The sequence below is a fragment of the Mustelus asterias genome, chromosome 23 (assembly GCF_964213995.1).
Source record: "Mustelus asterias chromosome 23, sMusAst1.hap1.1, whole genome shotgun sequence".
NCBI lineage: Eukaryota > Metazoa > Chordata > Chondrichthyes > Carcharhiniformes > Triakidae > Mustelus > Mustelus asterias.
The window spans coordinates 20359442-20382446 of record NC_135823.1 but is presented as its reverse complement, the minus strand read 5'-3'; the positions used below and the strand labels follow the sequence as shown (position 1 = coordinate 20382446).

General features: G+C 41.1%; 1 protein-coding gene across 1 annotated transcript in view; it reads left to right on the top strand.

The window, feature by feature from the left end:
* Window positions 1-22535, top strand: part of znf598 (zinc finger protein 598) — a 38966-nt gene extending 16431 nt beyond the window's left edge. Inside the window, exons 8-12 of the mRNA XM_078240075.1 lie at window positions 1240-1318; window positions 2219-2955; window positions 7188-7338; window positions 17679-17820; window positions 19121-22535. Of these exons, the coding sequence (XP_078096201.1) occupies window positions 1240-1318; window positions 2219-2955; window positions 7188-7338; window positions 17679-17820; window positions 19121-19462 (1451 nt within the window). The 3' untranslated portion in view covers window positions 19463-22535. The remainder of the gene's footprint in view (window positions 1-1239; window positions 1319-2218; window positions 2956-7187; window positions 7339-17678; window positions 17821-19120) is intronic.
* Window positions 22536-23005: the final 470 nt, after the last annotated feature.

Genomic DNA, 23005 nt, shown 5'->3' with positions numbered 1-23005 from the left:
GACTGCCATGCTGAGTGTGGCTCCTGAACCACACTAGGTGATGCTTAAGAGTTGGCCATTATGGTACATAACCATCATTTTATGAGACAAATAGCTGCCACTGTCATGTTCTTATTTTGCTATACTGGGGAAAGATTGGAGTCCAACTAGAGCCATTGTTTTACTCATGCTGTTAGAATTGTGGGATTATTAACATCTGTTGAAAAGAAAGCCAGTAACAAAGTTGTTGCATGTGTCAGCAGTGGCATGTTCTGACTGGGTTTTGATGCTTTGGATCTCGGGTCCTTCCTGAAAGGCAGGAACAATTGAGTACTTATTGTCTCAATTTCTTGAACTATCAGTATATCTCTTTCCTCCTGCTCACTGGTACTTTAGTCCAGTGATTTTCTGTTTAGGGGTCGGCCTGCAATTATTGAGATATTCCTGGGCAACCCATGTCCTACTTGCAAATAAAAACCACATGCTGGCTGCAGAAAGGAAAGTCTAATCATTACAAAGTAGGTAGCAACCTAAGGGGTGGATGATGCTATATGTTGGTCAACATATACAGGAAAATTGAAAATTCTGTAGAGGAAGATAAAAATTCTAGCTTGAAAGCTGATTAGGTTTATGTTCATTTGTATTTTTTTGGTTATCCACTATTTAAAATGATTGGTGCAATGCTAGTAGCATTCCTATAGATTTAATTCCTTGCATCTAGTGATGTATATGTGTGGAAGTAAAATTTAACAGACATTGTTGGAGAATTGCTTTTGCACTTTGAGAATTTAGATTTAAGTGGAAGAATTTCCCTCTGCTATAACCTCAGCTTTCTAGTGAGTGTGTAAATTTCACAGAATCGCTTACGAGTTGATGCTAAACGAGTCTCACTATCTGTCATTGGGTATCAGAAAATGGATGGGCATTGTAGTTGGGATGCACTTGTTCAGTTGTGGAGGAAGTTTTATATTTCTTCAGAAGTGTGCTTTACCTAGCTTGTGGAATTGAGTCCAGGCAGGAAAATGCTTTATTTCATCTACTTTGCATTTCTCAACCTTGATGAGGTGTTTTTTTTATTTGGGGGGGGAAACATGCTTTTGTAAGCTTGGAACATGATCAACAAATATGGCTTTTGAAAATTGTAAATTATGACCAAATAGATTTACGTTTCAATCATTTTTGGATTTATTTCATTTGAAGTTTACTATGTAACTGTGGAGGTGTGTGAATAAATTAGATTTAATTTGCCTTTCTTTAAAGGTACCAAAGAGTCTGTTAAAGGTTCTTCAAAGCAAGAGAATTTTCAAGTACAGGGTGCAACTGCTCCACCTAACCCAAGGTATATAATTGAAGTTGTTCTGCAGTTTCTTTTTGATATTGTATTTAATTCAAATTCCTTCTGTGAAGACGCCGCAATGGTTTTATTCTGATTTAACTTTGACAACATAACCTGTAAGTTTCCCTCCAAGCTGCGCAGCATCCTCACTTGGAAATATATCACCGTTCCTTCACTATTGCTGGGTCAAAATCTGGGAACTTCCTCCCAAATTACTGTGGGTGTACGTACACCACGTGGACTACAGTGATTTAAGAAGATAGTTCACCACCACCACCTCAGGCATTAAGTAATGGGCAACAAACATTGGCCTAACCAGTGATGCCCATATCCCTAGAATGAATAAGAAAAACATTTCTGTTGTAGCTTAGCAACAATGAGACATGAGCATTTATGGCATTTCAAGAGGGAAAGATGGTACAGAATGAGAGTTTTTATTAAAGTGTAGTACCAGAACAAGTTCCTTTTGGATTAGGTTGATTAGGTAGAGGTCCAAACTGATTTATCAACTTTGTAATTCAGGTTCTTAAGTTGGGCAGTTTTTCTCTTGATAATACTGGCTGGAAGTCATTACGGGCCAGAAGTTGATCCCCGCCTAGCTAAGGCATTTCAGATAGGAAACTATATCGAGTAGATAGGTAACGAGGGTGGAGAATTTAATTTGAGCTTCTATGAATGGTGCTGACTTCATTACTGTGTGCTACTTTTCATTTCATGGTGCAATCTCCTCCTCATTGTAGCACAAAACCACTGATACACTCCAGTGTCATATTTTAAGTCCTTCAAATCAATTAACTCTTTTAAGATATGAATAATGCTTTGACAGTACGTGTTAAAGGAATCTGGCTATGTAGCTTTTTCTATGTATGTATTTGTTGACAAATGTTCTTTCTCTTTTGGCAGTTCTAATCATTCGGTTCCTGTTCGCTTAAATGAAGAGGAGTTTCCCAGCCTATCTGCTTCAGCACATGGCAGTACCACAGGCCTTGCGCCAACTTATAATTCTGCAGCCAAGAAAAAGACAACTTTTCAAGAGGAGGACTTTCCTGCCCTCGTGTCTAAAATTAAACAGCAAAAACCCTCAATGTCTACATCTGGATCTGCATGGACTACTGTTCCTGGCAAAAGTGTTTTGAAAACTGTCCATTCCAGCAGCAACAATTCTAATCAAGCTACTAAATCTTTACCAACTCACAGTACCAAAGCAAAGGCAAAAAATAAAGTTGCTTTAAAATCTGATGAGGAAGAAGAGGATGATGGTGGAGGGTTGACAGCTCAGGAGTTCAGAAGTACGCCAACAATGTTGGATATCTCTTCTTTGTTAACTACTTCACAGACTGTCTCTAAAGTTGGTAAGAAGAAAAAGATAGGCGGTGAAAAGCAAAGTTCGTCGCCAGCTCCAGAGAGTGATACTATAACAAATAAAGCCCAAAAAGAGAATGTTCCAGAAATTAAACAAAGTATACCAGTCACTAGTGTGTTGAATGGCCACACTGACAAACTATGCACTGAAAGTGCAAATGTATGTACGTTAAAGGAACCACCAGGTTTCAAGAAATCTGAAGATGCTCCAAGTCCTTTACCAGAAGAAGATTTTCCTGCGCTAGGGAATCCAGTTGTACCAAAAATGCCACCTCCGGGTAAGAGTTCTAGGAATGATGGTGCTGTGCTATGTCAACATGTCCCAGTATATAAATGAAGTTGGAAATGTATTGGAGCTGAAATGATCTATCTTTGGTACTGCCTAGAATTATTATTCTTGGGCATGTTTTTCAAACTTGGGACAGAAGGGAGCTTGAGAAAATGGCTAGCGTTCTTGAATTATCGAATCTCTTCCCAATATTACAAAATGACAACCTCTGTCAAAGATGACAGCCTTTTCTGGGGATATACTGGTCAGGCATGTGACAATTGATGTGTGGTAGTTAAACAGAACTTGTGGATGGTATTGTATAGGATATATTTACAGAAACAAGCTATTTGGCCCAGCCAGTCCATTCCAATGTTTATGCTCCACTGGAGCCTCTTTCCATCTTCCCTCATCTAAATCTATAATTGTAATTCTTTATTCGCTTCTCCCTCATACTCTTATAGCTTCACTTTCACTCTCTGGTAATGAGTTCAACATTCTCACCGCTTTTTGGGTGAAGAGGTTTCTCCTGCATCCCCTAATGGATTCCTTGGTCTTATTGATGGCCTCTAAGTTTATGATATTCCCCACAAGAGGAAACATTCTCTCTGTATTCACAGTACCCAAACCTTTCATAAATGGTCACCCCTCAACCTTCGGACAGAAGAAACCCAGTCTCTCTATCCTTTCTTGAATGTGTACCCATGCATTTCTGGTGTCATCCTTGCAAATCTTTTCTGTATCCTCTCCAATGCCTCTATCATTTTAATAATATGGCAACCAAAACTGCATGCAATAATGTGGTCTAACCAAGGTATAGTACACCTTCCCCATCTCTAGGATTAAAGCTTAATGCTTGGCTTGCTTGCTTTTATAGCCTTGCTAACCTGTCGCACAATCTTAGTGTTCAGTGTATTTGTACTCCAAGATCTCTTTGCTCCTCTATGCAACCTAGTAATAGATGACCTTCCTATTCTTCTACCAAAATATAGTACCTTAGATTTATGTTGAACCTCAGTTGCCAACTATATGCCCATTCTAGAAGTTTAATTCGTTGGAGTCCTGATCAGCACTGACTATCCCCAATCGTTCAAATTTGTAAATTGCTTTTGATTTCAAAGTCTAAGTTATTAATACAAGTTGTAATATATATTGTATGGAGGCACTGCATCGATTCTCCCACGCAATAAGCAGAACAGGTGTTTTCAGGTCTAGGGACCTGGCGTGTTTTTGTTTTACTCTAATCCCAGAGAGAGAAGAATTTTTAGCGCATCATCTATTTTTATTTACTCCTTGGTCAGTCTCGCTTTTGTGTTTCTATACGTGGACTTGTTTTTAAAGAATTCGTAGTTTTAAAATTTGCTAATTTCTAGCAAAGGATTTAAATGTGTTCATTTGATTTAGTTACTTTTCATAAGACCTGTCCTTTTGCATTGCTGAAAAATGAGACAACATGTCCAAGCTTTCCATCTTGCACTGATCAGGACAGATGCAAGAATACCAAATCTCAAAGTAATAAAGTACTGACCATATTCAATCAGGCCATGCTTGTAATGTTAAATGTGATTCTAAGATTGGACAGCACTTGCTGGACAATTGTGCTAAGAATTGCACTAACACCCAATTTAAGATTATCAATTGGGCTTGCAGTGTTGCTCACTTATGCGTGCCAGAGACTATATATATTCATATGTCGTTTGCATACAAAAGGAACATCCCCACGCATTGTGTCTTTTTCGACTAAACAACTTTGGGGACAGCCATTCCCTGATTCATTCACCATGGCAATATCTTGACCTATGAGTCCATTTGCCTGGTTTGAATTTTGTTTTAAAGTTTAGCAGTTAACTGTTCCCTAGTGCATTCTGTATGGCAATGCCTCCAGCAGTCTACTTGTCAAACACCACCACCTCAACAACAAATTGTTGTGCCCTTTGAGATTTGGTATTCTTGTGAATCTGTCCTGATCAGCGCAAGATGAAAAGCTTCAACGGCATTTCTCTATATTCAGCAGTACTCAAGTTCTGTACTAACAAGCAACTACATGTTCTGTTATTGAGGATCCTGAGTGGTGAACCTTCAGGGCTTTCACCCAATCAAAATTTTAAGTGACTCTTTAAAAAATGTTTTCTGGACCTGAGCAAGACTGGTTTTGATTACCCATCCCAATAGAACTAACCTACGACTTGCTAGGCCACTTGAGAGGACAGTTATAAGTCGACTAATAAGTCACTTGGTCAAAAAAGTTAAGGACAGTGGGTTTCCTTCCCTAAGATATTAGTGATCCACTAGTTGTTTTTACTGACCATCTAATGGCTTCAGTTTCCTTGATTTTAACTTTATTTTAAGGTATTTTTAACACAATAGTGTCTTGAATGTGGCTGTCCAAGAACCGGGGTTATCTGAAAACTGGATGTTTTTAGAATGCATCAATTTTAATGGAGTAAAATTTTTTTTTAAATCAATTAGACAATTTGGCTAGGCAGTGCATTGATGTGGTGTGGCGCTTGACTAGTTATCCCCAACGCTGTTAGCACGCTGGTCTATTCCTGTGCTCTCACCAACCTTTGACCCCAGCCAACCCAAAATCCAGCAAGATCTGAAATCCTTCATGGCCTTGCTCCCGGGGTTGCCAGTTTTGAGACACTGTACCTGTACAAAACACACATTCTCAAACAACCATAGTGATATTTGAACTCTTATTCTCTGGATTACTGGTGTGGTGACATTTCAGAGCTTCAAGGGAATATTGAAAAAAGCGGTAGACTTTATGACTAGGAAAACCTTTTCTGTGATTGTATTTTGGACTGGCCACATAACCAAATGACCTTGCTGCCTAGGGCCGGAGCAAGGACGTGCTTTTTGACTGTGGAGCAGGCTCCAGTTGCCTACTACTGCTCCTAATTCCTATGTTCCTATGACCTGTAGTAGTAAGTGAACATGGAGTTTCTGCAACCGTCTGGGAAAAGCTTTTTAAATGAATGAGCTACTATAGTAAGATGAAAGCAAAATACTGCGGATGCTGGAATCTGAAACAAAAATAGAAAATGCTGAGGTTTTCCAGCACTTTATTTTTTGTACTATAGTGAGATGATTGGTTAACTGGTTAAACTGTGTACTTTGATTTGGATGCAGCTTTGTTTTGAGTTTAATGGTTCTGCATTTGAACCCTAGATCAGGATTTTGGTATATGATGTAGGCTGCCATTTTAGTGGGGGTACCAAGTAAATGTTTTACTGTTAGAGATGCTGTTCATTGCAGTAAATCTGCCTTCCCCACCTACCCCCCCCCCCCCCATGATCTTCAGTTGGGAGTTCTCCTGTATGCTGGTCAATTTTCCCCCTCCACATGCCCCATATTAACACCACCAAATGTAAAAAGCTAACTTGTCATTAGTGTGGGACTTGTTGTTAAAATGGCTGCTGCGTTTGCCTACATACTGGCACTTCAGACTAATTCATTAAAAATTAAGCACTTTGGGTTGTTTTTGGGAAAATGATAAACATTATATGTGCTTGTTAAAATGTAACAAGGTGGTTATACATTCAACAACAAAACTCTATGTTTAATTCAAATTAACTGTCATGGGAGTCAGAAGTTAGCTCTCTTTGCCACTGTCAGGCTTAAGATAACCTGTATTTGTGGCCAAACCGTTGCGTAGTAATGCTAAAAACTTTGCAAATCTTTAGCAGTAGATGATTAAATTGTCTACCTTGCTGTTGATAGCTCTACATAGACAAGTTATCACAAGAGATTTCCAGGCTTCCAGTCTGCCATCATTTGAACAATGCACTGCGTTGTTTTAAAATGTGTTTCAGGTTTGACATGGATATTCCTGACACTGTATGTAACCTTCAGCCATTTTAAAACTTGGGTCACTGAAATTTTATTTGTAAGAACTAAATGCTCCTAGTCAAAATTGGAGCCATCTCTTTATGGAGGAGAGGTTCTTTGGATTGTGTACTGGAAAACGGGTAAGTGCTTGTATCAATACTTGCCGGCTAAAGAAATGCATGGAGATAAGAGTTTCTGAAAAGGCAGGTGGGGCTTAAACCCTGTGTCTAGGTAAATGTGAGATCAGAGGCTTAATGTTAGTGGTTCAGTGCAGTGAATGCTTTGCTTTGACAGTGCTAATCTACTGTAATGACAGCTAAAATATCTGGATTTTCCTCTTTTTTTAATAAGCAATTTAAAGTTTTAGCGAATTTCAGACCTTTAATTCTGAATTTATTTTTTATCCAGGTTTTAACAACTTATTACAAGTGAAGAGCCCACCATCCAACCTTCCTCCTCCACCAGGATTGACTGCCCCTGTTAGTAAACCCCCTCCTGGCTTTACTGGTGTCCCTCTGAATTCAAACATCAGCGAGCCTATGATTCCAGCACCAAAACAGTATGTAAATTACTTTCCACTGTGAGGCAATTCTTCTTTTGTTATCCACTTTAAAAACCAGGGGTTCAGTACTGGTGGATCTCCCTGTCAAAACAGAGCAGTTAATTTCTATTTCCTTAGCATGTACTTTAAGGGTGCTTCAACTTGTTTGAAATTTTTTAATTTAAAGAATCTCTACTGCAGCTTGCACTGCTTCAAAGTATCAAACTCTATTTTTATGAGGTGTATGTCTGATAATTTTGGGCAAACTCTTGAATAGTGAATTCCTGTTGCATGTACTGAGCTGTTCTACCACAAAGCCCAGCCTGGAACCTTTGCTTTTGCGAAGACTTTACTGTACTGCCTCTATTTATGTGGAGAGCACTACTCTCGCAACATCACTGGAACAGGACATTGCAGTGTAATAAAAGCAAAATACTGCAGTTGCTGGAAATCAATTTCTAGCACGCGCTGTTTTATATTGGGATATTGGCATGGCTTGACTAGCCAAGTGCTTTATTTCTAACTCCACTGGAGATTACACAGGTTAGTGAAATCCAGCAGCACATGGAGTTGTCCAGTGATCATGCTATTTCAAAATACTCACCTGATGAAGGAGCAGCGCTCCGAAAGCTCGTGCTACCAAATAAACCTGTTGGACTTAACCTGGTGTTGTGAGACTTCTTACTGTGCCTCAAAATATCTATGGCAATAGAATTTTCTCCACTTGTTTAAGCTAAGACACTGCAATAGTCTTCAGTATCTTAACTACTAAAGGAAACATAACAGACAGCTCATCAACAATTCAGTTTTAGAATCATAGAATCCCTACAGTGCAGAAGGAGGCCATTCAGCCCATCGAGTCTGCACCAACAACAATCCCACCCAGGCCCTATCCCCATAACCCCGTGTAGTTACCCAGCTAATCCCCCTGAGACTAAGGGACAATTTAGCATGGCCAATCCACCTAACCTGGACATCTTTGGACTGTGGGAGGAAACTGGGGCACCCAGAGGAAATCCACGCAGACATGGGGAGAACGTGCAAACTCCATACAGTGACCCGAGGCCAGAATTGAACCCTGGGTCCCTGGCGCTGTGAGGCAGCAGTGCTAGCCACTGCCACCATACCACTAACCACTGTGCCACCTGGTTTTAAGATAGCTATGGAGAATGATGGCTCTGGCCCAAAAGTTAAAATTCTAAATAGGGGCAAGGCCAATTTTGATGGTATCGGGCAGGAACTTTCAAAAGTTAATTAGGGAGTCTGGGAAGGCAAAGGGACATCTGGTAAGTGGGAGACTTTCAAAAGTGTGTTAACCAGGGTTCAGGGTAAGCACATTCCTCTTAGAGTGAAGGGCAAGGCTGGTAAAAGTAGGGAACCCTGGATGACCTGAGATATTGATGTCCTGGTCAAGAAGAAGGAGGCACATGACATGCATAGGCAGCTGGGATCAAGTGAATCCCTTGAGTATAGGGGGTGTAGGAGTAGAGTTGAGAGAGAAATCAGGAGGGCAAAAAGGGGACACGAGATTGTTTTGGCAGATAAGGCAAAGGAGAATCCAAAGAGCTTCTACAAACACAAAGGCCGAAAGAGTAACTAGGGAGAGAGTAGGGCCCCTTAAGGATCAACAAGGTCATCTATGTGCGGATCCACGAGATGGGTGAGATCCTGAATGAATATTTCTCCTCCATATTTACTGTTCAGAAAAGCATGGATGTTAGGGAACTTGGGGAAATAAATAATGATGTCTTGAGGAGTGTACATATTACACAGGAGGTGGTGTTGGAAGTCTTAAAGTGCATCAAGATGGATAAATCCCTGGGACCTGATGAAGTGTATCCCAGGACACTGTGGGAGGCTAGGGAGGAAATTGCGGGTCCTAGCCGAGATATTTGAATCATCGATAGTCACGGGTGAGATGCCTGAAGATTGGGGGGGTGGCAAATGTTGTGCCTTTGTTTAAAAAGGGCTACATGGAAAAGCCTGGGAACTACAGGTCAGTGAGCCTCACATCTGTGGTGGGTAAGTTGTTGGAAGGTATTTTGAGAGACAGGATCTACAGGCATTTAGAGACGCAAAGACTGATTAAGGACAGTCAGCATGGCTTTGAATGGAAAATTATGTCTCAAATTTGAGTTTTTTAAGGGGAACCAAGAAGGTAGATGAGGGCAGTGCAGTTGATATCTGCATGGACTTTAGCAAGGCCATTGACAAGGTACCACATGATAGGTTGTTGCATAAGGTTAAATTTCTCAGGATCCAGGGTGAGGTAGTTAAATGGATACAAAATTGGCTTGATGACAGAAGCCAATGGTTGTAGAGGGTTGTTTTTCAAACTGGAGACTTGTGACCAGCGGTGTGCTCAGGGATCAGTGCTGGGTCCACTGTTAGTTGTCATTTATATTAATGATTAGATGAGGATATAGGAGGCGTGGTTAGTAAGTTTGCAGATGACACCAAGATTGCTGGCATAGTGGACAGTGAAGAAGGTTATCTCCGATTGCAATGGGATCTTGATCAATTGGGTCAGTGGGCTGACGAATGGCAGATGGAGTTTAATTTAGATAAATGCGAGGGGATGCATTTTGGTAGATTGAACCAGGCCAGGACTTACTCAGTTACTGGTAGGGTGTTGGGGAGATGGACAGAGCAAAGAGATCTAGGGGTACAGGTTCATACTCCTTGAAAGTGGAGTCACAGGTGGAGAGGGTGGTGAAGAAGGTGTTCGGCATGCTTGGTTTAATTGGTCAGAACATTGAACACAGGAGTTGGGACATCTTGGTCAAGTTGTATAAGACATTGGTACGGCCACACTTGGAAAACTGTGTACAGTTCTGGTCACCCTATTATAGAAAAGATATTATTAAACTAGAAAGAGTGCAGAAAAGATTTACTAGGATGCTACCGGGACTTGATGGTTTGAGTTATAAGGAGAGGCTGGATGGACTAGGACTTTTTTCTCTGGAGCATAGAAGGCTGAGGGGGTGATCTTGTAGAGGTCTATAAAATAGAGGAGCATAGATCAACTAGATGGTCAATATCTTTTCCCAAAGGTGGGGGAGTTTAAAACTCGAAGGCATAGGTTTAAGGTGAGTGGGGAGAGATACAAGTGTCCAGAGGAGCAATTTTTTCGGAGGGTGGTGAGTGTCTGGAGCAAGCTGCCAGAGATGGTAGTAGAGGCGGCTACACTTTTGTCTTTTAAAATGCATTTAGACAGTTACATGGATAAGATGTGTATAAGAGGGATATGGGGCTAAACGTGGGCAATTGGGACTAGCTTTGGGGTTTTAAAAAAAAAAGTGGCATGAACAAGTTGGGCCGAAGGGCCTGTTTCCATGCTGTAAACCTCTATGACTCTATGGTATTGGGTTTTTATTTAACCAGGCCCACATAACTTTCAGTCTGAGTCCATTTTGGCTGCTGCTTTGGACCCAAACCCATCAACTTATTTCCATTCTTTATCCCTCCGAGACCTCTCCTATCATCTTGTCACCTTCCACTTCTCCACTCTTCTGTCCTGTGTCTTAATTTCCTACCCCAACTCTTCAGTACTCCTCAACTTTCCTGCTGTCTTGCTGCCAAAGGCTTTAATCCTTACTAAACTGATGTTTTCCTTTTGTGCATCCCGTGGCATCCTCAAGTGGGCTTGTTGAGGTCTTTGGTGCTGGCCCATTATGAGCAGCAATCTTAATTGCCTCATCTCCTACTTATCTTCCGGCACCTGATGGGGCTGATCTTGTTCCCTGTGGTCTCTGCCAATAGATCAGCTCCCACCATCCTTCTATCCATCTCTCTCCAGAATGTCTTCACTTGTGAACAGAGCCCTGGCCAGCTGTGAGCTAATTGTGGATGATTGCAGCAACATTATAGCTTTAACAGAAACCTGGCTGAGGGGTAACAATGACACCGTGTCACATGATCCCTTCCAACCTGGCTGCATTTTCCAACCTGGCTGCATTTTCCACACTTGCCAAAACCATCACTGGTCACACCTTGTCCTAACCCCTAGTCCTTCGCTGTGTCCTCCTTTGATCCTTATCCCACTCCTCTCGCCTCTCTCTCAACATTTCTTACTCTGACATTTTTACTGCATTCCTCCCTCAGCATTGAATGACTTCTTACTCTCAGTGATTTCAACCTCTGCCTCAATTCTATGTTCTCTCTCGTCTGAGTTCACTGCCCTCTTTTTCTCAAATCTCTCCCTCCATGTAATTATTCACTGCCATTTACTTGACCTTGCCATCTCATGATCTTACTAGTACGAACATATCAGTTACAGATGAGGCCATTTCTGATTGCTTTATTCCCCTCATCCCCTTTCCATTCCCAGCCCCACTTCCTGCTATATCCACCCCTTGAAAAAAACTATCCCCCCAATTCACTTACAAGTGCACTTTCAACATCACAATTCAGGCTCCCTGTTCTCTCAGCTACTGATTTGCTCAATCACATCCTCACCATGACCTCTCCCAAATCCCCAATAAAACCATTACACACTCTCAGCCCAGCCATTCCTCCTGGTACAGTTGTCATCTCAAGGATGCAGACTTGAAAGGATATGGCAGATAGTTGCTTTAGTGGGTGGCACAGTGGTTAGCACTGCTGCCCTAAAGCACCAGGGACCCGGGTTCAATTCTGGCCTTGGATGACTGTGGGGTTTGCACGTGGTCTCCATGTCTGCGTGGGTTCCCTCCGGGTCTCTGGTTTCCTCCCACACTAAAGATGTGCGGGTTAGGTTGATTGGCCAGGCTAAATTGCCTGTGTGAGGAGGATTAGCAGGGTAAATATGTGGGGTTACAGGGATTGTCCTGGATGGGATTATTGTCAGGTGCAGGCTTGATGGGCCAAATGGGCTCCTTCTGCACTATGGGATTCTGTAGTCATACATGACCAGATTTGGCTGGATTTAAAATACTGCTGAGTCCTTCCCTTGTCTACTAAACTGCTCACTATTCCAGGATCACTCTGGAATGCAGTGGTTACCCCTGGCTGCTCTTCTCTACTGCAAACTCCACCCTTGCCTCTAAGCAAGGTGCTCGGGAATTTTTGTCACGACGAACAAGGCATCTGATCAGCTGCCTCTCTGGCCACACTCCTTTCCACTACCTCTGCCGTGAATTTCTTTTCCACTCACCAAGATTCGTGCACCCTCACTCCTAAACTTTCTTCTCATTCTCAATGCCCTGTCTGAGATGAGACCATTACCATGAGATCCACCTTGCTGATCACCAGCTCCCCCTTCTGGCCTTGTTAAGTTAGAATTATAGAACCCTTACAGTGCAGGAGGAGGCTGGTCGGCCCATTGAGCCTGCACCAACAACAATTCCAAGTTCTCTCACTTCAAATGTTGTCTCTCTCTCTCCTTTAAGTCTCTCAACAACATTTCTCTAAAACAAACACTTGATCCCACCATTTTCACAAACCGCCATCCCATCTCCAGCCTCCCTTGCCTCTCCAGTTCTTGAACGTTTTATCACCTCCCAAATATGTTTCCATTTTTCCAGGAACTCCATGTTTGAATCCTCCATCAGGCTTCTGCCCCTGCCACCATGCCAAAATAGCTCTTCTAAAAATCACAAATGACATTCTGTGGCTGTTACGAAGACAGAATTTCCTTTCTTGTCCTTAGCCCATCTGCAGCCTGGTTTAACGTGGTTAAACACACCCTCCTCCAAAAGCTCTCCACTATCGTCCAGCTGAGAGTGACTGCTCTCACCTGGTTCCATTTTGATCTCTAGCTATAGAAATCACTTGCGATAGTTTCTCCTGCTCCCATACCATTATTTCTGGTGTCTGCCAAGGATCAATCCATGATCACCTCCTATTTCTCATCTACATGCTGACCCTCGGTGACATCTTTTTAAAAACACAGCATTTGTTTTCACAAATGCCCAAGACCCCCAGCTCCACCTTGCCTCACCTCTCTTGATGGCCCCACAGTTGCTGAATTATCAAACCGAGGGGGGCAGCATTTATTTGTCCTCCAACACTAGGGGAACACTGGCTGCCCATGCACAGATGCAGTATCAGTCAGAGTGTGAGAAGCTTTTAACTGTGGCTGGTGTCTTGTAATTAATATTATCATTTGCATCTGGCCAGGTGTCCTAAATTAATTGAGATGCAAGCTCAAAACTGATATTGGAGAGTAGATTAAAACAATCATCAGACTGTTCCCCAAAATGTTTTGTTAATTTGTCGGTCGTTACTATGAAAATTCTTATTGGAAATTCATTGGGGTCTTGCTCTTCTAATAGAATTTTTGACGATGCTATGAAAAAGATTTTGAGAAGCGTCCTGCATTATTTATTAACATTTGTTATTTTCTACAAGTGAATGTATTTTCAGTAGCTGGGCTGTCCAGGAAATTCCTGTTCAAACATAGAAACATGATCATGGCTGATCATCAAATTCAATACCCTGATCCTGCCTCTCCTCTCCCACCTCCCCAATATCCTTGGTACCTTCAGCCCCAAGAGTTGTATCTAATTCCTTCTTGAAATCTCAACTTTTTTGCCTCAACTACTTTCTTTGGTGATGAATTCCACTACCCCTGATTGAAGAAATTTCTCACCCATTTAGCAGCAGCTTGGTGGCACAGTGGTTAGTAATGCTGCCTCAGTGCCAGGGACCTGGGTTTGATTCCAGCCTTGAGTGGCTGTCTTTGTGGAGTTTGCACGTTCTCCCCATATCTGCGTGGATTTCCTCTGGGTGCTCTGGTTTCCTCCCACAGTCCAAAGATGTGCAGGTTAGGTGGATTGGCCATGCACAATTGCCCCTTAATGTCCCAAGCTTAAGGGGATTATTGGGGTAAATACATAGGGTAAGCCTGGGTAGGAGTCGATGGACTGAATGGTCTCCCTCTGCACTGTAGGATTCTATGATTCCTTAAACTATCATCCCTAGTTCTGGACTCCCCCACCACCAGGAACCTTCTTTCTGAATCTGCCCTGTCTAATTCTAACAATTTTCGAAGGGATCCCCTCTCGCTCTTCTAAACTCCAATGAATATTATCCTAACCACATTTATTCTCACCTCATGACACTGCTGCCATCCCATGAATCTGCCTGTTAAACATTTGCTGTATTCCCCCTATAGCAAGAACACCGTCCTCAGATAAGGACACCAAAACTGCACACAATACCCAAGGTGTAGCCCCACCAACTCTATACAATTGCAGTAAAATATCCCTATACTCAATCCTCTCGCTATGATGACCAACATACCATTTGCTTTCTTTACTGCCTGCTTACTTTCAGCGACTGATGCACGAGGACACCAAGGTCCCACTGAGTATCCACCACTCTCAATTTATATCCATTCAAATAATCTGCCTTCCTATTTTTGCTACCCAAGTGGATAACCTCATATTTGTCCACTCTTTATAATTCTTGTAGCTGCAATAAGAGCCCTTATTCATAGTTGTTCAGTGTTCTTTAAAAATAAAAAATATGAAATTAACAAATGTAGGCCAATGTTTGTCTTGAGATGATGATTCAGGACTTAAGACCCCCCTTAACTTTTGAATGAGTTGAATGAGCTGACAGAGCTGTGCAGGAATTGGGATTTGCTGAAACACTGCTCCTGCCACCGGCTGGCAAAGCTTCAGGATCAGTTTCACATGTGCTAGCAGCCAAGTGCACATGTGCAACTGTTACTGAGGCCTTTTTGGTTGGCAGTAGGCAGCACAGTGTACCCGATACCCAGTACTGGATGAGCAGAATTTTTTTCCAATTAAATATTGGGAAAACTGAAGCCATTGTTTTTGGTCCCACCTCCAAACTTCATTCCTTAAGTACCTACTCGGTCCCATTCTAGCAACAGCCTGAGATTAAGCCCGTGTCCACAATCTTGCTATCATGTTTGACCAAGTTGAACTTTTGCCATCATTAAGATGGCCTATTTTCCCATGACATCAGCTTCAATCTGTCTCATTATCTGCTACTGAAACCCTTCATAAATTTGAGATCATTCAAAACTCTGCCCATGTCTGTTTGCCTATTATCCCTATGTTCACGGACCTAAAGCAACATCTTGATTTTAAAATTTGCATCCTTGTTTTTAAATACCCCCCACGCCATGCCCCTTCCTGTCTCTAATCTCCTCTGGCCCACAACCCTCAGTTATCTGCACTTGAGCATCCCTGATTTTAATTTCTCAACCTGTTGCGGCTATCTCTTGATTAGCTCTGCATTAAGCTTTGGAATTCTCTCCCTTCATTGCTCAGCCTCTCTACCTAGCCTTTGCCCTTTAAGAGGCTTCCTAAAAGCTGACTTTTTGACCAAGCTTTTCGCCAGCTATCCTAATATTTCATTACGTGGCATACTTTTCTAATGTTCCCGTGAAGCAACTTTGGATGTTTCATCGCATCATAGATGCTATATTGGTATAAGTTGTTGATGACTCAGAGTCCACTTCACTGCAAGTTGGGGCACAAGTTTGCATTTGGGTTCCCTAACCAGTTGGTGCATTCCTGATCTCTGCTACTGTTTCATGAACTGAGTTTTTGAATGAGGCCAAGTAGTTTGAAGGAGATTCACCCAGCTGCATTTCATGTTTTCTTTAATTCATTCGTGGGATCTGGGCGTCGCTGGCTGACCAGCATTCATTGCCCATCCCTAGTTACCCTTGTTCAGAGGGTAGTTGAGAGTCAATCACATTGCTGCAGCTCTGGAGTTACATGTAGGCCAGACCAGGTAAGGATGGCAGATATCCTTCCCTAAAGTACATTAGTGAACCAGATGGGTTTTTCTGACAATCGGCAATGGTTTTAGGTCATCGGTAGATTCTTAATTCCAGATATTTTTATTGAATTCAAATTCCACCATCTGCCGTGACGGGATTCGAACCTGGGTCTCCAGCACATTAGCTGAGTTTCTTGATTCGTAGTCTCGTGATAATACCACTTAGCCATCGCCTCCCCTAAATGTGTGAACCAGTGCTATCCCAGGTCAGTATTGAGAAGCCTCCTGCTTGTCCCTAGGTCAGAGCCATGGAAAAAAACAGAGCCTGGAATCTTATAATAGGAATATGACATGTCTAACTGGAATTATTCTGACCGGAAGCACTGGTATGTTTCAGTTGAATGAAAGGCCCTCGGTGTCACTGGTTAATATAGTAAATTCATTGCTCACTATGCAACTGAGTCATGTGGGTGTCTCAGGTTTAATCCCTCGGCTCTGCTGAGGTGTTAACTGATCTAGTCAGGAGAACATTTATATCTGGTTACTGGAGTGTTAACATTCATGGCTCTTTAACTGATGACATCCGCCAGGAAGTATCGATGCGAGTTTTGCTATTGCGGAATTAAAGGCAAAGTATTGCAGATGATGGAATCTGAAATAAACAGAAAATGCTGGAGAAACTCAGCAGCTCTGACAGCATTTGGGGAGAGAAAATAGTCAACATTTCGAGTCTAGATGACCCTTTGTCAAACATTAGCTCTATTCTCTCTCCACAGATGTCCGACCTGCTGAGTTTCTCCAGCATTTTCTAGAATCTGAATTAGTTGGGTGCCCTCAACTGCTAAGTAGTTTGTCAATACTTGGGATCTTGAATATCTGTGTAATTACCATCAGGAGGGAAATAGTGCATAAAATACTGGAGCTTCTGGCAACAGAAACCCTGAATGAAAGTACTGACAGTGATTTTTAGGTGCCCATTATTCTTCAATTTGTAATAAGTTTTTGTTGGTGAAACAGGTCCATGTGTCCACGTTATTGCGCGAACTTAGCAATGTGAGACGGAGCATTTAGTGGATGTACAAGTATAATTGAAAACCATTTGGTATTGTTGGGTGCTTCATAAATACTTCAGTATTTTTATAAACCATAAATTGAGTGCCACAGTTCATGTATATTATGAAACATATCATGGACATTTTTAGTTGTCCTAATTGATGTGTTTTGAAGTAAAATTTCCATTTTTCCATGAATGGTCAGAATTTTATTTTGCCTGTATTACGGGTATTTGTCATGGCTTTAAGTTCTAGGTTATAGAATAGGTTATTCACATTTATTGGATAATAGAATCTGATATGTGCTATTTTCTGCAGTTTTACCAGCTCTGCACTTGTAAGGCTTGTACACTGATTTAAGTTGTAGTACCAATTTAAAGGTACCTTCTGTAAATGTAAAAGAAATCGATGTCCTCATTAAAGTTTGTGCCTTTCTAGCATGCGCTCTATCCCTGGGTTCCCACTTCGTAATAGCATCGACGCAAGGCTGATGTATCTAATGCCCAATGTGTGGCTGTGGGGAAGGACGGGAATGGGGAAATAGACGAGGAATGACTGCTGCTGAATTTCTTTCTTCTCTTTTGATCCGACATTAAAAATAATTCCAAATTTGTTTTCATGTAGATCTCTACCATCAAACATTTACCTCCTTCCTGAAAACTTTAAGCAGAGGAATGTTGAGCTAATCCAGTCAATAAATTCACTTTTGCACAACGACGAAACAAAGTTCAACAAATTTAAGACTCAGTCTGGGCAATTCAGACAGGTAAGATGCACTGACAAAACGTGGAATACTGTTGATGGATTGCTTATGTTTCTTTTTCTTGGCCTACCCTTGGAAGAAGTGTTCAGCATGGACGTTTCCATCTAACTGGATTTTTCTTTAATTTTAAAAGGCTCCTAACTGCAAAAAAAAAATGAAACCCTGGTAATCAAATAAATGAGAATCATAGAATCACTATAGTGCAGAAGGAGGCCATTCGACCCATCAAGCCTGCACCAACAACAATCCCACCCAGACTCTAACCCTGTAACCCCACATTTACCCTGCTCATCGCCCTGACACTAAGGGGAAATTTAGCCTGGCTAATCCACCTAACCCACACATCTTTGGACTGAGAGAGGAAACCAGTGCACCCGGAGGAAACCCACGCAGGCACGGGGAGAACGTGCAAACTCCACAAAGACAGTCACCCAAGGCTGGAATTGAACCCAGGTCCCTGGCGCTGTGAGGCAGCAGTAAACCACTGTGCCACCCAACTGGCAGCTGAACCCCTGGTGCCTGTTTTATGTCCAGGCAGCAAATTCAAATCCTAGCCCAGTATCTTTTTTAAAATGTTTTTTTAAACTTGAGTTAATTTTTGTGCATTAATATCCAAACTGGGCAATGGCTGAAATCTTCCATGGTTGTATCCTGAATCACCTGGAAGCCCTTTCAGACCAAGTGTAGTGCAAGCAAGTCAAGAGTAGGGCTTCCTCTGATGCCATTTCAGAACATCTAATCCACTATAGTAATTAGTTTAAAGTTTATTTTACTTATTATTCACAATTAGGCTTACATTGCACTGCAGTTAAGTTACTGTAAAAATCCCCTAGTGACCACACTCCAGTGCCTGTTCGGGTACACTGAGGGAGAATTCAGCATGGCCAATGCACCTAACCAGTACGTCTTTCAGACTGGAAGGAAACTGGAGCACCCGGAGAAAACCCACGCAGACACATGGAGAACGTGCAAACTCCACACAGACAGAGTCCCAAGCCAGGAATCGAACCCAGGTCCCTGGCGCTTAAAGGCAGCAGTGCTAACCACTGTGCCACCATGCCGCCTTTGTCATATGAATGAAATGTCCAGTAGAATTGTGGTAGCTTTAGCGTTGTGGTCCCCTGGCTACTGGGTTGTCTTTGCATGAAAAGTATTGATTACTCCATTCTGTCAGCTAAATAAAAACTTGATTCCTAAAATAACGTTTCTGCCCTTGAAACAATGACCTATAAATTATAATCAAGCTATTTAGAACCTGATGGATTATGGTTGCTATCATATCACCCTGTTTTTATGTTCGTAGGGTAGGATTTCTGCTGCAGACTATTATAAGAGTTGCAGGGAACTTCTGGGAGAAAATTTCTTGAAAATATTCAACGAACTACTGGTTTTGCTGCCGGATACAGCCAAGCAACAGGAGCTCCTCTCTGCTCATAAGGACTTGAGAGAGAAACAAGGGACAAACAAATCGAAAAAGAACAAGAAAAATGCCTGGCAAACCACTGTTAACTCGGAGTTTGACTGCCAGGTCTGTCCCACGTGCCAACAGGTGCTGACCCAAAAAGACTTTGTCACCCACAAAATGTCACATTTTGAAGATGATGAGTTTCCCACTCTACAGTCTGTGAGCAGAATCATCAGTTAATAATCGGACCTCATTCTGCAGTCTCAAGGAAAGATTTATTTGACCTTGTAGAGTAATGATGCACGTCGAAGGTGTGCAGTTGCTATTTACAAATGTGGATTGGTTTTAAGGGGAAACCTGGGAGAAATAGTATGTAGGAGGAAGTGATAATCTGTGTTAGAGAAGTGTTGACACAGTATCTAAACCTGCTGCTATATTACTGTAGAAAGTAAAAGGTGGTGCATCATTATACTTTTTTGATGTTTTTGAAACTACCCATTTGCAAAAATCAGTACAGAAATAAGAATTTAACAAAAGATGTCACTCAATTCAAAGATGTTGCATTTGAAATTGACTGTTAAAGCATCAAACCTGTGTGCAGATGTTTTGCATAAACGATATGCATTGATGTACATGTGCACATCAGAAAAGAGTCCCTAAAATGGCTCGAATGGCCCTGTCATGTAAAATACCATATTTCAAATAGTTTGATTTGCATGCAGCACATTGCAGCATCTTTTCTATCTCTTGTAGCTACTAATGCACTAAATTTCTCATTTGACAGTTGTTAAAATGTGAAGTCCAGGATAAAATACGAAGATTTAGAAATGAGAATTAAATGCAGGATATTGTATCGCTATAGTCCAGTTTCTCATTCTTGAGTGTGTAAAATTGGTAGCTCACAAGCCAGCCCTACTGATTGCTAAAATAGCAGATCATACCACCAAACAGTGAATTAAAATTTTGACTCTATTGCTGTAAGTTGCACCCTGAAATGGCAATATTGAAGCCCACAGGCCTTATTAAATTTCATCACATCTTCACTCAGTTGTGGAGTTCCAAGAGTTTTAAAAAATTGCAGTGACTGTTAATGAGAGGTGTTGTAAAACAAAATTATTAATGTACCATTGTTGCTCTTGTGATCTTACTTTATTTAAACAGCTGAGAGATGAAGTCCTATTAATGTGGCTGGAAAAGGTTATAATTGAAGAATAAGTGATGTAGGCAGCCTGACCTGGAATATAGTAATTGTCCTGTTTTCTGATATCCATGATAGTGGTGTGGGTTTATTTTTCTTGTAGCACATTGTATTGTTACAGAAAAAGATTTGATCGGTGATGGCATTAATGTAGTATCACCAAAAAGATGTTGGTGCAGAGGTTGATTTTAAATTGATGTTTAAGATACTGTATACCTGTTAACATCCACTAGTGCCCTTAGCTACTTATCAATTTTCCCTTCACCCCACCCACTTTTCTAAATTCAAGTTCCATGAACATTACCTGCTCTGTACTATCTTACTGAGTTGGAGTGCCAGCAGGCAGTTGAACTATGGGGCATTACTGCATAGTCCAATCCTTTTTCTCCATTGTGCTTGCATGCCTAGCCATGGTTGCTAAACAAGTGATCAGGTTCTAGCTATTTCCCCCTCTATTGTGGCATCCTGAGAACAACTGTGACCCCCTTACTGCTGGTCTGACTGAGATTGGTTTACTTCACCCAAAACTACTTGAGCTGCCTAGGTTTGCATGATGATTACAGGGAAACCAGCTGCCCATCAGATAAACTTTTTCATTGCCCACATTACCATTCACTTCCAAGTCGTTTATTCTAATACTTAGTTGGGTAGAAGAATATTTCCAAGGATCAAAATTTCCCTGGGCTTCGGTGAGAATAGATACTGGTTTGGTAGTTCATTGGCCATTATTGACTGGACTATATTCTCTTCTGTCAATCTTACCACTGTTCCCATAATGACGGTGATACAATACACTCCCATGATGGATTGGATTCATTTTTTGTTCACTTCAAGAGTATATATTCAACACTTTTTTTAATTCACTTATGTTCAACACAAGTTGAAAAGGATAAGTATGCTGCAATATAGAAATGGTTTTTAAAGTTGGGACTGTCTACAAAGCTTTGCCTATATTCTGTAACACTTAAATCAAAATGAGCAGTTAACAAGATAGCAAGTGCAATAATGAGACTGGGGGCAGAGGGTAAAATATTTTGCATGAGTGATTGTCCTGTGCATTAATTTGGGAGTCTTTTTAAAAAGGAAGCACTTAACTGGAGTAGGCTATTCAAGTAAAGTAACCTGTACGTGCGTACATACAATGAGTTGTAACCACTTTAGTAGTGGTCTGAGTCACTGGATGTAACCAGCAGTAATAAAATGGCGCCACAATAAGTCAACTGAATTGATAAATCTTAACTGATTATTGCTTATCCTGTCATTACCTGTGTATACTTGCGTTGAGCACAAAATGGTGCTGAATAAAAATGAATGTCCCAAGTCGAATGGAACAAATATTTAAAGAACAACTAAATATACTTCTGTCTGAATATTCAATACTATTAGCGTGACTTTGGGTCAGAACAGATCAATGTCATCTTGAACAAATACTGTTTTAACATGAACCTTGGAGATCCAATTTTGAATTTTTATATTCTGGGAATGCTAAGTAAATTACAACACAGGCTAATGTAAAAACTTTAAAAGCATATATGTGACCTATAAGATTCTAAGTAGGATACATGTGATGGGAGGGGATGAAAATTAATTGGTGTTGATCACCACATTTCTGCTTTGAATTTTGGCTGCAATAGCACAGATGTTGAGGCACATTCTAAGCAGTTTCTGGAGCTTGGATTGCGGCTTATAACATCTTGAGGACATGGTATATTCGTGACTTTTTGGTACAGTTCCAATTTTTTTTATTTCAAAAGGAAAGCAACCTAATTTGGTTATCTGTTTTCTGTTCCATAATCAATTTCAATTTGTGGTGCTCTTGTTTAAAAAGAGAAATTCTGTACGTGGCGTCCAAACTGAGAAATGGTGCAGGATTGTACTTGGCATCATTACTTTAATGGATTGAAACCATGCTATGCTACAGTTACTGGAACATGCAACACCTGTACGTTTGTTACATTTGGTTCTGCATTTGTATCACCAAAATATTTATACCCATGCAATTCCTGCATTCAATGAATGTTTGGCTGAGCACTAACAATGGAGTAAGTTTGCCTCAGAAGAATCATATTCAGTATATCCTGGAATTCTTGAAGGGTGCCAATAAAAACTTTATGCAATAAAAGCAGTGTTTGATCAATGCTGCATTTTTACACTGATCACATTTTAAAAGGTGCATTTCAAACATTATAAAGGATGCCACACGCAAACCTGAAACCAGTGTGGCTTACGGAATTTATTTATAATCACTGGCAACAATAATTGCATTTATTATAATGCCTTTGTAAATTACTGCTGCTTCCTGCATTAAGTGCCATCAAATTAAGAATTTTGCTTTTACTCTTGAGCGTTGCCCTAATGTGTATTCTTCCCTCTAAGCTGCAAGCAATCAGATAATGAGCTCTATTGCTTTCTCCCACTTGATCCAAGATTTGTGTGCATCATAAAGTTTTCCATATTCATTGCAGAAGGGGCTTCAGAATCCAGTAACAGTGAAAATACTGTTTGACAAACATTAGTTATTTGATGTAACAAGACAGATAAAGGGGAAGCAGTAGATGTACAATGCTTGAATTTCCAGAAGGCAT